Here is a 16,528-nt window from a genome sequence, read left to right on the forward strand (position 1 = left end):
AGAAAGTTAAGAGGGAGGCAAGTGTTGTTGGTGATGATAATCCTGATGCCAATGTAGTTCCAGATGATGGCACAGATTATCAGAGCCCAAAAGCCTCAGGTGAGTCTGACGCTGACTCAGACTTAGCAGCTTCATATACTTTAGCTCCCCATTCTCCCAAAGAGGAGGAAGTACCAGAACAAGAGGATCAGAGAGTTTTGCGCAGATCCGAGAGAACAACCAAGGGTGTACCACCGAAAAGGTTTTCTGAAGAGTTTGCAAAGACTGCGGTCACGAGCAACTCTGGTGGAGTTTTTAAACCTAGCATGAAGTGTGCTGAAAGTAGTAGCACAAAACGCTTTATTTATTTCCTTACCTGATATTTGAAGGAAAGCGTGTATTTGAGTTCTGAAAAGTGGTTTGTTCAAATCTGCCTAATTAGAGATGTCAATTTGCATTTGAGAGGAAGAAATGTGTGTGAAGATTTTTCCAGAAGCTGCTTATTCATTTGTATTGTCACAATGTGTAGTGTGTGTAAGTTGCAGTTATGTTAAAGATTCTTGAAATGGTCGGATGAAATGGGGGAGGATGAGGAGATTTCACCCCTCCCATACCCAAGAATCTCCTGATCATCTCCTGATGGTCTCTGCTGACTCTCCAGAGAGGAGGAGGCGTGTCCTGCCTATCTACTTATTCTGCCCAGCAACATATCTGTGTGTGTGAGAGAGAGTCAGTCAGTCAGTGTATCGGAGAGAGTGAGAGTGTTAGAGATCCTAGAGATAAGATTGCTGCTAAGAGCAGCTGCAGACTCTCAGTGTAGCATTGATTTATGCTCAGAATATTCAGCTCTGTATATAGTTTTGTATCATAGTTGTAGTTACAGAATAAAAGGAAGATATTTTACAGAGCTGCTCTCCGAGTGGTTTATACTCTGCAAGACTCTGCAAAACTCTGCTGCGCAACGACTGTATTATTGAGACAGTGAATCCGGTGCTCTCAGCTCTGAGCTGTGAGTCCACAGCACTGTGACCGTTTCCTGTGAGAAGGAGGTCTCTGGCGGTGCTACCCAGCTCGCCTAGCCCAGTCGGGGTTGAGGTGCAAGAGTCCAGTTGGTGCACTGGCTCTAGGGCGATGCTGACATGGCTACCCTCACCTGGCTTAGCCATAATGGTAATGGTAAAGGTAAAGGGACCCCTGACCATTAAGTCGAGTCGTGACCGACTCTGGGGTTGCGGCGCTCATCTCACTTTATTGGCTGAGGGAGCCACCGTACAGCTTCCGGGTCATGTGGCCAGCATGACTAAGCCGCTTCTGACAAACCAGAGCAGCGCACGGAAACGCCGTTTACCTTCCCGCCGCAGCGGTACCTATTTAGCTACTTGCACTTTGACGTGCTTTCGAACTGCTAGGTTGGCAGGAGCAGGGACCGAGCAACGGGAACTCACCCCGTCACGGGGATTCGAACCGCCGACCTTCTGATCGGCAAGTCCTAGGCTCTGTGGTTTAACCCACAGCGCCACCCGCGTCCCTTTAGCCACAATGATGGCATAGATCGGAGGATCCTGAAGTGGGTGGTACTGCCCCCTGCAGGTGCTTGGGGTGCTTAGAGGGAAGTGCAGCAAGCAGGGGACACTGTAGGTGCAAATGGCTTTGAAAAGCTGGTACCACTGGATCAAGTTCAGCAGTTTTGTTGCATTAATTCAGCTAAATGGTTTTAACTGGATTTTGAATAAATGTGCAACTAATTGTTCCCACTTTGGATTTTATTGTGTTATTATCTCCCTTAGTGGGTCTTGCAGACAGCTATTCTGAATAATGCTTTTGGCAGGGGGTATAGTGGATGAATTTATGGAACTATTGGGGAAATGGCCAAAAACATCTGGGAACCACTGCTTTGATATATGCAGGTATGTACAGCACTCAGAATATTTTAGGTAATTTGCTGCTGCCTTACATGACACGTTCTTGAAGACAAACCCTCTTTCCCCTTCAGTATTATGCATTGAATGGGCTGGTAAGGATCTGTTTCTACGATGAAAGAAAATTCAGCAATGCTTAGTTTGTTTTCGGTTGTTAGTTTGCTAATGTTGCTAATATTGTTTGGTGGGTTACAAGAGCTGCAGTGCTTTGTGAATTTTGCAATATGACTTTTCTCGCAGTTGTGCTGTTTGGCCTATTTTTAAAGTTGTTTTGTTACTGGTGTTTTATGGAAGGTGGTTGTTTTACTGATGATTTGTTAATGTTTTGTGGTGTTCTACTATGTTATTATTTATGGTATGTAAGCCGCCTTGTGACTCGTGTGAGTGAAAAGCGGAAATATAATAATAATGATGAATTTTATCTAGTTCCAAAACATTTTGGGCAGCTGGAGGCAAAACAAATGCTCATCTTGCTCCAAGTTCCACTATTTAGATTTTGTGAGGGGTTGGTTTTTTGTTTTTGTTTAATGCTTTTCAGAGTGCTCCTTGGCTACTTCCAGCAGCTTTGGTGGTTGTGTTTTTCTTTTTCTTTTCTTTAAAAAAAAAAGAGGCATTAGAAAAAGTATTTTAAAAAGCTGCCAGCTACTCATAACCTCTGCAGACTAAGCATTTGCTCCTGTATAGAAAGAGCGACCGCCTCCCAACAGCATTGTCCAGCACATTAGAGAAAAGGATTAAGCCGATACATTCAGCTATTCTAACAGATTTCCTTTACGCCTTCAATACCCCACTCTCACATTCACTTGGATAATCACATTAGTTTTGTCGTTAAGAAAGGAGGGCACACCACCTCCCCTTCTATGGCAAATACCTAAACTGCTTACCCACCACCCAAAGGGGTTGCATAGATTAAGGAAACAAGACAAACGGAAGGGATTTGCCATCCTGCAGCTCCATGTTTCAGGACAGCCCTTTATTTTTTTCACAGCCAGGAGATCGAACTAAAATATTTTTTCCCCTTTGCAAATGGAAACTGGGGGCTGCTGGGGTGGGAGAGAGGAAGCAACGGAAACCAGAGGGAGACGATTATGCAGAAGATGGGACGGTATCTGAAAAACAATGGCACCCTCTTCAGTTAGCACCTTGAATAACACGTTTCTAGGGGGTCACATTTCTGGATCTGCACAAACTAGCGCTGTTGGCAAGAGCTTCCTCCATTCATTCATTTATTTATTTACAATTCCTTCTAATTAATGATGAAATAAATGGGAAGGGCCAGGTGTATCAGGCCAATGGCCCATCTTGTCCAGCTCTCACTTGGCCTCCCAAACTTGGTTCTAATCCCTCCTGCAGCTGCCAAGATGCAAAAAGCTTGCCACTGGAAACTTAATTTTACATTACCTCTGGAAGGATGGTGCAGTGAAGTTTATAATTTGGTGCAACCAGAACGACTCACCCAATGAAGGCGGCTTGGCAGGAGAGCAATAAAATCCAACAAATATGAGATTATGCGGTGGCCCTTTTTTATTTATCCTATGCAACCAGAATGTATGAGACATCATCCAGGCTGCCACTTGGCTTTCTGATCTGTTTATCTCAACCCTAAGCTGCTGTACCTCCCTTTTGTTGTGTGGGTCAATGTATTTTCTTTTCTCATTGTACCTAGATTCCCTATATCCTTTTTAATGTTTTGTGCATATGCATGTGTTTAGAACCCTCTCTGTGTATAGAGTTCTTCTATTTATTGCAGAATTATTTGTTCCTTTTTTTAATTGTTACTTGCTACACTGAAAACCAGTACAAAAATTGACGGTGTGCTTTTTTTTAAGGAATAAGTAGTAGATCCCTACCACCACCGCATTCAGGTCTCCACTGCAGAATGTTGCAGGTGTGCTTGTCCATACTGGGAGCATTAGAATGGGCTTTATGCTTCTAATAACAAATCCATGCATGGAAAATTGTTGAGAATAGTGAATGGAACACAATTCAAAGGAAAACATCAGTGTTGCAACCACTCTAGACCCCAGAATATCCCTTCATTTAAAACATCTGCCAGTTTAAGATGAGGGATAAGGCTTTGTCATATTGCCTCAAGCTGGCCGGTTCACATTAGCGGACAAAAAGTCTCTCTCATACCTACTCTTTTAAGCAGTTTGATGTTGTTTCTTTTGGTCTAAATGGCATATAAAGAAACAGGAGAGTAGTTGTGTTAGTCTTCAAAGTGCCACAGACTGGGTTTTTCACCCCTGATACCATGAACTAACTGCAATTATTTTAAGAGGGCATAAGCTTTCATGGGCCAGCACCTACTTCCTCAGATGCATACATGAAGAATCAGACTGGGTGGATAGACAGTCGACTCAACTTCTTACCTAACCAATTACAGGGTCATTAAGCTCAGGAACACAAGATCTTAACTTCAAAACAACCTCAAGATGGCATATGACTCATGTTAGACTAAAATAAGTAACCATGATTGTTTATAGTTTTGTTTGTTGTAAAATCTGCTATGATTTAAAACTCAGTAACACACGCACACACATATATAAGCTTTAGCCTACAAAAACTGATACCATAATAAAAACAGTCATTCATATCCCACAGACTCTTTCCTGTTGTTTTTCATGGTGACTAAGACACACTCACGCCCAACTGCAACAAAACAGTTATTATCCCTGTAAAATATGTTGAAGGTTTTATTTTTGTTTAATATTATGGAGGCTCATAGCTTATCTGGCCTTTTTTTCCTTAACAGCTTTGCAATCTGTTGGGCCCGACTGAGGCCTTGCAGTTCTCATGGTCCAATGAAAAGGTGAAGCCAGCCTAAGCCACCCTGTTTAAGGCAGGGTATAAATTCTTAGCAAACAAACACACAAACAAAATTACTGGCAGATAGGAACAAAGCCCCAAAGAGTCATGGCAAATGTGGTACAACACAGAGATGGGGCGGTCCTGTGCTGCAGCAGCTACTATTGTTACTGAGTCTATCAGGTGAGCCATTCAATATGCCTGGCACTGTCTGCTGGGGGAATTCCGGGGGGGGGGGGGGACCTTGAGCCCAACAGCGCCCCTGAAAAAATTTACACCTATGTCATAAACCGTTTAGCTTAACACAAGCGCATTGCTGCATCAGGCCAAGGATCCATCTAGTTCAGCATCCTGTTTTCTAACCACAGCCAGTGAGATGCTTTCATGCCCTGCTTGGGGGCTTCTTGAAAGCACCAACCTTCTGTCATTCTTGTGATCCCCAGCAACAGGAAATCAGATAGAAATTCCATGATCAGGAACTTTGAGCCATAATGCCTTATTAGCCACTGATTTGTCATCTGTGAATTTACACAATACAGCTTTAAACCCAGTGGATATTATAAGTTACTTATGTGTCAGCTTCCCACAAACGAGGGATGCTTGTGGGACAAGAAAGGAAAGCCTCTCCCCCCCCAACCCCCCACAGAGATACCCTACACTCCCAAGTTTGGGTTCCAGTGCTCAACCAGGAGCAGTGGGAAATTTCTCTAAAGCAGCTTTCTTCCATAAGACCTGGTGGAGTGGACGGGGCCCTAAACACCGGCAATGCCATTTGAACTCTGTCAAAATTGTGAAGTGCCAGAAGAACATTAAAGAAGAGCCACCAGTCTGGAGCCATACACTGCAAGGTTTAGGTTTGCCACCTCAAAAGATCCTTTGCACAGCCAGACATCTGCTATACAAATAAGATGCTTTGGTTAGAAGAGAAAGAGGAAAGCAGGCATGAAACAACGAGGGGGAAAACACTTGTGTGAAGCCAGCCATCCAGCCAGCAGATCCTCCCTCGGCGTTGACAGGAGAAAGCAGAAACCACAAAAACCAGCTCTTTCAGTTACTTCGAACCATTACGACGATAGTTCTGCAACCAAAGTCTCATGTAGTGAACTTCCAAAAGACGGGCTTGCAGCACCGAGTCCGGATCGTAAGGGCTGTTGGAGCGCAGGTCCAAGTGATGAGCACCTTCTGGGATCACTATGGCAACTAGAGTGTCCGTGATATTCCGTGTTACTCCACCCCCAGACCAGGGGTCGAGCCCACCATTGCTGGAAGGAAAAAGGGGAGAAAGAAATGAACATCTATCTGCATGTTAGGAACATCCCAATTAACAAAAGGTTTGCATCCCATCCCAGCAATCTCTGCAGGTCAATGGAAAGGCTCGTTTTGTGTTATCACCCTGGAAACTGGATCAGGGTGTCAACTGTAAAGCAACTGTCAGGGGTCCCGAAGGTCACGTGTGTGTGTCTCTCCCCATCACACCAACATGCCCCTGATTATATTGTATATTTGCACCAATTCTACTTGCAAGCCGTTGTGGAAAGTAATCTTGGCTGAAAAGTGGGCCATGAATGTAAGATTCCAGCAAAAATTCAAGCTGACACCTGCTGTTTACTTCTGTGCATGCACATCTAAGACACCTGCTCCCACAAAAGTCATTTCTACCTTTAGCAAGCTATGCAAACTGAATGCAAGGCTGACCACATAAATCTCTTACTCATGCAATTCCAATATGCAATTATGTTATCATCCCCACCGCTGGCGTGGCATCAGGTTTGCATCATTTGCTGACTATTCAAGTACTACTACCTTGCATAAAATGGAAAATGTAGACAAGAGAAGCTGTTTGTTATTAGAGTAGCTCCTGTTGGCGGACAGAGAGTCACAATACAGTCACAGGAGGAATTCTATGCAGCTCCAGAAAAGCACCAAACGCCATCAGCTAGTGACAAAGCTAACATTCCAGCCATGCCCACCACTTATGATTGACAGACACACCAACACCTCACCTGAAGATGATGTTGCTGTGAGCACTGATGTTCTTCCCCCCATAGAGAGTGGGGATCCAGTCAGGACGAGGTCTCACCCCCCAGGTTTTGAAGCATTCATCCGAGTAGGTTTTCAAGTCCCAATTTTCGGGCTCAAACATGTCGTTGATGCCATCTGAACACATGGGCATCACCATTTCAGTGCAAGCCTAGAGCAGAAGGGTGAAGAGGAAAACAATGAAATTAGTTTAGAGAAGTAGACTGCCTTTTTTTAAGGGGGGGGGGGAAATGAACCAACTTATGATCCTCTGTAAAGTAACAGGCAGGTACATCAAGATTGCTGTATAAATAAGGCAGCCAGTGCACTTCTAAAACAATCGAGTTTTCTACTTCAATTTCTTACAGTACAGTACAACATGAGGACAATACAAAAGTGTGACTATTCAGCTTTTATTGCTTCATTGTTCTAAACTCCTGAGGCTCAGTGTATATCCGGAATGGGCACTCTTCTTGAAATTGCATTTGTAAACACACACACCGGGTCGGTATTTTAAACTTTTTTCTTCCAAGTTACCCAACGTCACTGTTGTCTTCCCTGGACATATTTCACAAGGCTACAGGAGGTCCAGTTCAACTAGTTTGACCTCAACGACTAGACATTCTGTCGCAACTTGGCGGCTTTTCACCAACCCTCAGGTGTGTATAACCAAAGCAACTTCCATAATGTGTCCCTGTTTTACCCCTGCCTCCTCCAGCAGTTTGGAAGGCACACTCTTCGGAGCAGGGACCTACCTGGCCTTCTGTGCTCTGTTAAGCACCAGGCAGACTGATAGCATCACATCATGGAGGAAGAACCCTTTCCCACCCAAGAGCAACATTTCTCCATGGAGAATCTTCTGGGAGCTTCATATCAGAGATGGGTGGGGTCAAAGTAAAAATGTGCTTAGTCCGCCCCCCCATACCTGCCACCTGCCCCTGAAGTTTCCCCCTTTATCCTAATTGCCATGCTTGGGTAGGGAAGGCCACAGGCTAGGACCAAAGGCTGTGCTAGCTTCCCAACCACGTTCTGTATAAATAATTGGCATTGTAAATATACCCATCACCCAAAAAGCTACCAGATTACAATTTGTTTTTCACTAGCCTGCTTGGCTGGCAGAGGAAGGGTAGAAAACACTGCCTCTCCCATTTCTACGCTAGATGTAGAGGAAAGATGGACTGCACCTTCTCTCCATCAATTCTGCCCCTCGCAGTTGTGTTTAGGAGTGGGCACAAATGGCAAACCTTTATTCAGAACTGAGTTCTCATCAATGTTCAGTTCAAGGGATATTTTGCCTACTAGACCAGTCTCCTTCAGGAATACTGGGGAGTATGTTGAACCCTCCAACACCTCAATTGTCTTAATTTGGGGCAATGCCTCAAAAAGCATTCTCTATCTCTGTTATATTCCTCCCCATTTGAGGTATCCTAGTAACTATTGCTACTCTGAGGATCAGAATGGAGACTCCATGGTTCTTCAAATCTAATGGGCTTTTTAAAAGGACTCAACCAAAGGTTTACTTTCACATTTCTGTAATCCCATAATCATGTTGATATTTCTTAATTCTAATAGCTTTTAAATCCTTTAAGAAAACATCCAAAATGTTTTGCATTTTCTCTAACCACTGTGCTTTATCTTGTGATATACTATCAAATTCCAGCTTGGTTTCACAATATTGAGTAGTTTTTATCTGTCTTCCGTTTCCACATTTGAACGTTCAGTTAGGAAGAACATTAAATCCGTAGAATGTATGTTGAGAATAGATGCCCATTTGTATAGAAGCACAATGGCTAATTGAACTCTCAAATGTGAAAATGGAGATGATAGCTAAGGATACTCGGGACAGTGAAACCGAGCTGGAATTTAATTGCATATGACAAGATAAAGCAGAATGGTTAGAGGAAATACAAAAAGAATTGATGTTTACTTAAAAGATATTACAATTGAGACATTTAAATATGATGAATTAGATCACAGAAATGAGTAGATATACCTTTCCCAATGACTCAGGATTAAATGGAACATATTGTAAAAGGACTTAAACGTAGATGGGTCTTTATTGTGTTTCATACCAGGTTAGACCAGTTGCGCCTGTAACCTTATCTTTCCTATTACCTGTGACTTCCTGATCCTATATTTTTTAAATTGTAGCTGCCGGAGATCAAACATAGGACATTCTGCATTCACATATGGGTCTCAAGCAAAGAGCCCCACTTTGTGCCACAGTTTCACAGAGCAAATGATGCTGCATACATACCTGATAATACCAGCCCTGAATCCCAAGGCTTTTTGTGGCAGTCTGAGTTAGATTAAGGCATGAAGCACGTCCCGTGTAGTTATAGTAGACGTCTACTGCCTGTAAGATGTTTTGCAGCAGCAATTTGTCTGGCAGTTTGGGATTCCTCAAGTATTTACAAACTGCCTACAGAAAGACAGAAAAGGGGAAGTTTTTTTTAAAGAGAGAGTGCAAAGAAATCAGCAACAGACTAAACCTGCAGAGAGGAGGGGGTGCGTTTTCTGTAGACTCAGTTTGTCCACTCTGGTAAGTGATAGCAGATAAGCAACCTCTAAACTACAGATCAGCAAATTAACTTTGAATCTTGGCGTGGCCAAAACATTTGTTATTCTACCAATAAACAAAATCATTACCACGGATCTGCTGCAAGAGGATTTCCTTCATTATACTTTAATAAAAGCAGGGGTGAGGAAACTGTGGCCCTCAAAATGTTGCTGGACTTCATTTCCCATTATCCCTTGGCCAGGGCTGATGGGAGTTGAAAGTCCAGCAACATCTAGAGAAGTCACAGGTTAGCCAACTTTGAGAGTTTAAGCTTACTAACCCCAAATGATTTTCACAGAGGGAAATCATCTACGGTTGAAGGCAGTACGTTACTGAATACAGGTTCCTGGGAATTCTAAATGGGGAGAGAACTGTCATGCTCAGATCCTGCTTGCGAGCTTCCCATAGGTGTGTGGCTGGCCACTGTGAGGGCAGGATGCTAGACCGGATCAAGCAGCCTCTTATGTTGTTAGGTGCAGCTCCTCCTGAGCTGTTTGGTCTCTCCAAGAAGATTCATTCTAGTTTAAGATGGCTTCTTTGCAGCATAACTGTGGATGCTACTGCAAACAGGCCGAGGATAAGGTAACAATCTGTTTTACATTACTTTGAGACACTGATGATCTGGTGGCTTAGTAAGGTGCGAGGGGAGGAGGGGGAGAGTTCCAACAGCTTCGGTATTCAGTTCTTGGCAGGAGCTGGTTCACTGAGCGAAGGGTAAAGGGGTGGGGGGAGTTAATCACTTATTAAGACGACTTCTAGCCTTTTCCAGCCTACTGAGCAGCTTCTCGGCTGGAAGACCAAGGATTCCTGAAAACTCCTTTACTAGCACAGATGTGCCATACGGAAGTTAAAGACCAGCTTTAAGAGGCGGCAACCTTTTATGAAGGGCAGCGGGGAAAGGGGGTAGGTTTGGGGAAAAGAGGGAAAGCCTGCACTTCCCCCAGAGGACCATGGGCCCCATTACAGAGGAGGATTAAGCAGATACATTCAACTGTTCGAACGGATTCTTTCCCCTAAGCTCTCAATACACCTCTAAGTCTCACTCAGGATAATCACATTAGTTTTGTCACTGAAGTCCCCCCCCCCTCTTTGAAAAGAAAGGAAGGGAGGAAACTGGAACAGCTTATGCCACCCAGAGAGGCTGCATACATTTTTCCCTTTTAAAAAAATGTTTTGCAACAAAAGAGAAGGAAATCTCTTGGTTTTAGGTGTTGGGGAACTGAAGTGCCTTGTCAAAAGGCTCTCAAAGAAAGCCGCCTCCTCCCTAAATGGCTTCTAGCCATAAAAAAACCCTCTAAAGCAAGCAGTAACAAACAAAACAAACTTGGTTTCAAAGTTTTACCAAACCTGGATTTCCACGTATCTTCCCTCATCTCCCTCCCCCCAATAAAAGGCCATTAAACTGTCCCAAAATCCTAGACTGGGCTTGAAGAATCTCTGGGATGTGACCATTGCAGCATCTTCCCACCAATCTGTGTCCTCACTGGACTTTTAGGTACCTGAAGAGTCACCTCTGCCCATAAAAATGTGTTCATGCACTTGGATCTTTAGGGGAGGTAATTGTGTCACTGCTCCACTGGAGGTAGACTTGGCAGGTACAAAGAGCAGGGCCTTCTTGGTAGTGGTACCTGAACTATGACCATAGGTCCTTCTGGAAGCCTTTTGCTGCTATGTGCCATAGGAAACCCAGCTCACTTAAGAATACACGTCCCCTACAATAAAGCTACTGCTTTCAACTACTAGCTTGTAGCTCACTCCTTTTGCTCTTCTGTGGTGTGTGTGTTTGGGCAGGGGTGCTCCCCTCTCCCTGCTTAGGTTGCATCACATCTTGGCACTAGAAATTCTGCTAACCCCCTTATTAAAAAATATTCATCTCCTCTATCTTCAGGCATCAATTAAAATCAATTGTTTAGAAACAACTCACAATGCTGAAAGCCACAATTTATGTCTGATGCCTAATGTGCTGGCTGCTTTTGCACACTGATGTTTTTAACTGAAATTATTTGCTACCTTGGGAGTACCACTGTGGAGCCAAGAGGCAGAATAAAAATCCATTTAGTGTTCAGTTATTATTGAACTACAACCTCATCAATAAAGGAAAATCATCTGGAGGTTGTGCGATCAACCAAATTATGCTTAGAATTCTCTTATTACGGAATCCTTGGGCATTTTGTGTCACTGCTGTTTATTCATGTTTGACCTCCTAGAGTCTTTAAAAAGTGTTGGCTAAAAGAGGGGATGGGGAGCAAATGAAAAGATGCCTTTGTTCAGTTACCTTAATAGGCCAGGCAGGGAGAGGTTGCAAGAAGTCAGCCTTATATGGGTAGTCAACCATTGCCAAATTAACCCAAGTCTCACTTAGCCATCCTTTGAAAGCAGCAGCATCTGTCACAGTTTTCAGTGGGCTACACAGGCGAAATGTACACGAAAGCCAATGCAAGCCTTCCTCTGGAAAGAAAAATATACAGAGATTCAGTTAACACATATTAAGCTGCCTTATGCCAAGTCAAACCATTGCTTCCTCTAGTCCAGTTTTTTCTCCTCTCTGGGCAGTGGCTCTTCTTGGGGTCTTTTCCAAGTTCTCCGATCCAGGAGTCTTTTTTTAAAAACTGGAGATGTTGGCAACTGAACTTCTATACTGAGTGGGAAACCTTTTTTTAGCTCAAGGGGCAAATTTCCTCACTGCCAACTTCCTGGGGGCTGCACTAATATTGGTGGGTGAGGCCAGAGACAGAAAGTGGGCAGAGGAACAAATGCAACTCTTTCCAGGAGGTTACATTCAAGCCATACAAAAGTCACACAACACAACCCTCTTCAGGGAAGCAAGAGGCATTACCCGGGTTCAAGGCCACATTTCACCCTGGCAGAAAACCTGGGTGGGCATCGATTAGGGTTAGTGAGGTGAGCTATGAGTGCTAGATAGAGGAGCCTCTGAACATCTAGATATGGCTCCTCCCCACTGTCAGTACAAAGAGTGCAGAAAGGAGGCTCTTAACATCTCGGGAGAGCCCTGAGTGAGATCCTATGGCCACTTCCAGCAGGGATTACACAAGCAAAAAATGTGTGTGTGAAATGTATTTGGGCAGCATCATGAGCATCTACTGGATACTGCTTGTGCCCCAATTGGCTACGGATGACAACTCCCACCAACCCCAGCATTTGTGCTTCTTAAAGCCAAGCTGGGAAGAAAGTACCTGGTCATTATAATGTGTGAGGTATGTGCGAAGGAAGGGAATAAAGGAAAGTGCAATCTCTGGAGAGTGAATGAAGTGGTAGCCTGGATGTTGTTTATTAAATCTGTATACCACCCACACCCATAGGTCTCAGGGTGGTTCCCAAACTAAAGTTGCAATATAAAAAAAAGCATGAAATACATAAAACATAAAACAATACTAATTTCTCCAAACTAATAAAAACACACACTTAATGCTGCAAACCCCTTAAGAACATTAATCTTACAAGGAGGCTGGTCCACGCCCTCATTCCACCACCAAAGTGCTGCCTCCAAAGGGATGACCCCCTTTGGTGTTGGCCCCACAGGGGCAGCCCCACCCCCAAGGCAGGCAGGCTTTATAGAACTGCTAGGAGCACATCATAGCAGAGATCGAAGGCCTAGAGAAGGCTCTAGACGAGTCTCTTCATGAGCTGCCTACCTGTGGAAGCAAGACGGTCAATGGCTGCCCAGGAGTTCCTGATGCTTTCGGAGCAACAGTTCCCACTCTTTTTGAAATCTTCGGTTACGATACGATAAAAGCTGCCACAGGGAACCAGGTTGTCGAACTGCCAGATGGGGGCTGAAGCCGCAAGAGCTCTGTGAGCCAAGGGGAAAAAAGAGGAGATTAATGAATAAGGAGATCTAACTGAGAACTTGTGGCAACAAGAGCTTTTGCCATGGATCCAAACCTAGCAGTGAGCCAACTGAATCATCCCCCAAAGCCATTCAATCTTGGCTCGTTTTTCGTAAGCTTTTCCCCTTCAGTTAATAACCTTCCTCACAGAGCTGTTGCTTTGTTGTTCTTCAACATGGGGGTTGCAACCCATGACTTGATTGTGCCAATCTTAAAAGTGAGGACTTGACAGTGGCAACAGCACTGTTTTAAAAAAGGAGAAAGGGTAGTGAAGAAAGGTCACGAGACAAAATTAAAATGTGTCTTAAGTTGTGATGTGCATGCCATCTGATGAATATAGTTAATGGGTGTTATTGCAGATGCAGAAACACCAACAAATACTTCTGATGCCTTCAACACAGGGTTGGTTCCTAAAGGTGGAAATTTCCTGAAGCACCAAGAACAGCTGGTCAGAGTCAGTACAAGAGAATTCAGGTGCCATGCCCCATCTCATCCAGACCCACTCCAACCTGCCTAACATTCCCTGGAGCTAGCCCTTCTTAGATAGAGTCTGTGCCCACTGTAAACTGCTGGTCCCCCAAAACTGAAGTAGTTTGCTCTGGTAATAAAGGAGTTTGTGTGTGTGTGTGTGTGTGTGTGTGTGTGTGTGTGTGTGTGTTTGAATATTGGATATTTAAATCCAATTAGTTCTCTGTGAAATATGCAGAATTTTCTATCAGACAAGATCATTTTCTGATACTCTTTTGGTACAGCACTCACCCAATTACTATATGAGGATATTTCATTCGAAACCATGCAGCAAGCATCCCTCCGTAAGATCCCCCTATGGCAATGACAGGAGTGTCCTGGGTCCCAGGGATAGTATGCTTCAGGTGTTGAATGAGCACTGCAAAATCAGCCAAAGCTTGCTCTGAAGACAGGTAATTCAGATGCTTGGCATCCTGAAACAAGATTGCATGACATTTGCATTTAGCAACAGAAAACTGACTCTTAGTCTTTGCTACCCCAATGCAGGAGGTGAAAATGCTATTCATTTCTCACATGGCTCAACGGAGAGAGCACCGGAAACAATGATGTGGGAGTTCAGCAAAAAGGTACAGAAGAATCCACACATGGCAGCAGACTTGACTACTCACTGCACAGTAGCCCACATGGTTTCTACTGCAAAGGAACAGGACTGTGTCTGGGATGTTCCCACCCACTTTGGGTAGCACAAGCTCCACCTATATGAACATGTGATACAACTGCACCACGAAGTTGTGTGTTGTGGGAGGGATTATGCCATAGTAGGGTAAAGCTATGACAGTGGGTGAAACCCTGTCTACTTTTACCAAAGGAACCCTTGCAAATGTCACACGGCAAGACTGTGTCACCTCCAGTGTAGAAGGACTATGAGGGAAGACACTGACTTTTAGCTGTATTTAACTGGCTACCCCTTGCTGAAACAACTCATCCCTATACCTCAAATTTCCATTTTGCAATTGCTCCAGAGCTCTCTTATTTACATATAAATTGCTTATGGTTTTTTCTATTACCTCACCCGTATCTCCCATTCTGGTTGTCCTCTAAAATTCTAAATTCTCTATTGAACCAATGACTAACCTGAATGCAAGGGGTTACTTACACTGAATGATTTGTTTCCAAAGGGCAGAGACTCTCCATAGTATCGGTGTTCAGCAAATACCAATATGGCATCAAGCTCTTCCGCTATGTTCCACATAAGACCCTGGAAGGAAGTAAAGAGAAAAACCCAGCAGAATTAATGTTGTCTATTTACAAACTGCCAACCACGAAACCATTTAAACATAAGTTTGAGTTATAGAACATCCTATGCATATATAATTACTATAAAGCAAAAGAGTTGTAAGGTTGTATATTCTGAAATTTATCATTCCAATTAATCTACTATATATTTTGTAAAGCTGTTTGTTCACTATGCATTTGGAAATCTCTTAAGATATGATACCCAAATTTTGCATAATGGTTCCTGAGATCAAGGACCAAGCTTCCGCCTATGTTTGGATACACTCAGATGCCCTTTTGAATCAACATGAAAACTGAGCCTTTGAAAACTGTCCTGAATTTAAGCACTGGGGGTTTTGGGGGGGAGGGGGGCATATTCTCAGAATTCATGAGCAATACCAGGTAGTAGGTTGTTGGTCTCAAATGAAGTTCATATTACTGATTACTCTTCTGTAACGTTAATTTAGGGAGCAAAGAAAACTCAAGAGCAGTCAGGACAAGCAAGTTGGGATCCAGTGGATTTCTGGCTCAGTTAGTTAATTCCCAGCACACCAAGGCTATGCTGGCAAAAGTACCACATCCCAGCTCAGCTGGAAAAATACCAGCCTAACTCCCTTGTCCCAGATCAGCCAGGGTAAGCTCTGCCTGAGCTGAGACCAGTGGACATTATGTTGGCATAAGCCCTGGAAAAAATGGACATTCCAGTGGGGTGGGCAGAACTGGGCAGGGTGCCTTGCAATGGAGCCTAACTCCATTCAGATCAGTCACATGACCTGGCAACCAGTGTGAGCATATGCTGGCAAAAAGGGTGATATAAGCAAAATTTACGCTCGTATATTTCAAGCAACTTTTCTCAGCTTCCTATAGTTAGGATTGTTCTGTTAGACATTTTCTGTTCTACCATTCTGAAACTGATAGAGCAGTATTTTTCCCCCTGTTTTTTGCTTTATATATTTTTGCAGCAGCAAGATTTGTCACCACTTCCAAGTCATCTAGAACAAAGTTCTTTAAATAATACAAATGTAATATTTTTGGCTCCTGGGATTATCCAGTCATTTCCATTATTATTCTGCAATGCTGAAATATATGTAAGAAATCAGAATGCCGACCCTCTTCTAAGAGCTGTACAGATAATAAATGGCAAGAGAGTTCCTACCTAGAATCCCAGAATCTCCCTTACCGTATTATTGGCAAACCAGGTGATATCTCCTTCATTGCCAGTATAGAAGAGCATCGACCCGATATTTCTCTTCCAGTGCTGGTCTGCAATGAGGTAGCGTTGCCTGAATGTGCCATCTTCAGAAAAACCAAAGTGGTCGATCTGCAGCAACAGACAGAACGGAGCTCATGATATGGAAAGCAGGTAAAATAAGGAATTTCCTAATTTTAGACCATTCTATCTGCAACTCTCCGAGTAATGAGATTCACAAGCTATTTATTTATTACATTTCATACCGCACCTTTCCCCCACAAGGAGCTCAAGGTGGCAGACATAGCTCTCCTTCTCATTTTATCCTGAAAATAACCCTGTGAGGTAGGTTAGGCAGAGTGTGACTGGCCCTAGGTTACCCAGTGAACTTCATGGCTGAGTGGGGATTTGAATCCTGGTCTCCCTGGTCCTAGTCTGACACCGTAACCACTACACCAACTGG

General features: G+C 43.6%; 1 protein-coding gene across 1 annotated transcript; it reads right to left on the reverse strand.

Moving 5' to 3' along the window:
- Positions 1 to 4,576: 4,576 nt before the first annotated feature.
- PRCP (prolylcarboxypeptidase) lies at positions 4,577 to 16,214 on the reverse strand. Its single transcript, XM_081002266.1, has 8 exons — positions 16,057 to 16,214; positions 14,758 to 14,859; positions 13,893 to 14,074; positions 12,939 to 13,096; positions 11,561 to 11,733; positions 8,983 to 9,147; positions 6,710 to 6,897; positions 4,577 to 5,968 (listed from the first exon to the last, which is right to left on the reverse strand). Exons 1-8 carry the CDS (start codon positions 16,108 to 16,110, stop codon positions 5,758 to 5,760), a joined length of 1,233 nt encoding a protein of 410 aa, XP_080858392.1. The 5' UTR covers positions 16,111 to 16,214; the 3' UTR covers positions 4,577 to 5,757.
- Between the last annotated feature and the right edge of the window lie 314 nt (positions 16,215 to 16,528).

This window comes from Podarcis pityusensis (assembly GCF_964106645.2).
Source record: "Podarcis pityusensis genome assembly, chromosome: 4".
In the NCBI taxonomy this organism is placed as follows: domain Eukaryota; kingdom Metazoa; phylum Chordata; class Lepidosauria; order Squamata; family Lacertidae; genus Podarcis; species Podarcis pityusensis.

What these genes read in the sequence shown, in the direction of transcription:
- PRCP (XM_081002266.1), bottom strand. Translation starts at nt 16,110, where the DNA reads ATGCTCTTCTATACTGGCAATGAAGGAGATATCACCTGGTTTGCCAAT. An exon ending in TTGGAAACAAATCATTCAGT is followed by an intron (nt 14,075 to 14,757) that starts GTAAGTAACCCC and finishes ATCTTGTTTCAG; the next exon opens with GATGCCAAGCATCTGAATTA. An exon ending in TGACCGTCTTGCTTCCACAG is followed by an intron (nt 11,734 to 12,938) that starts GTAGGCAGCTCA and finishes TTTTCTTTCCAG; the next exon opens with AGGAAGGCTTGCATTGGCTT.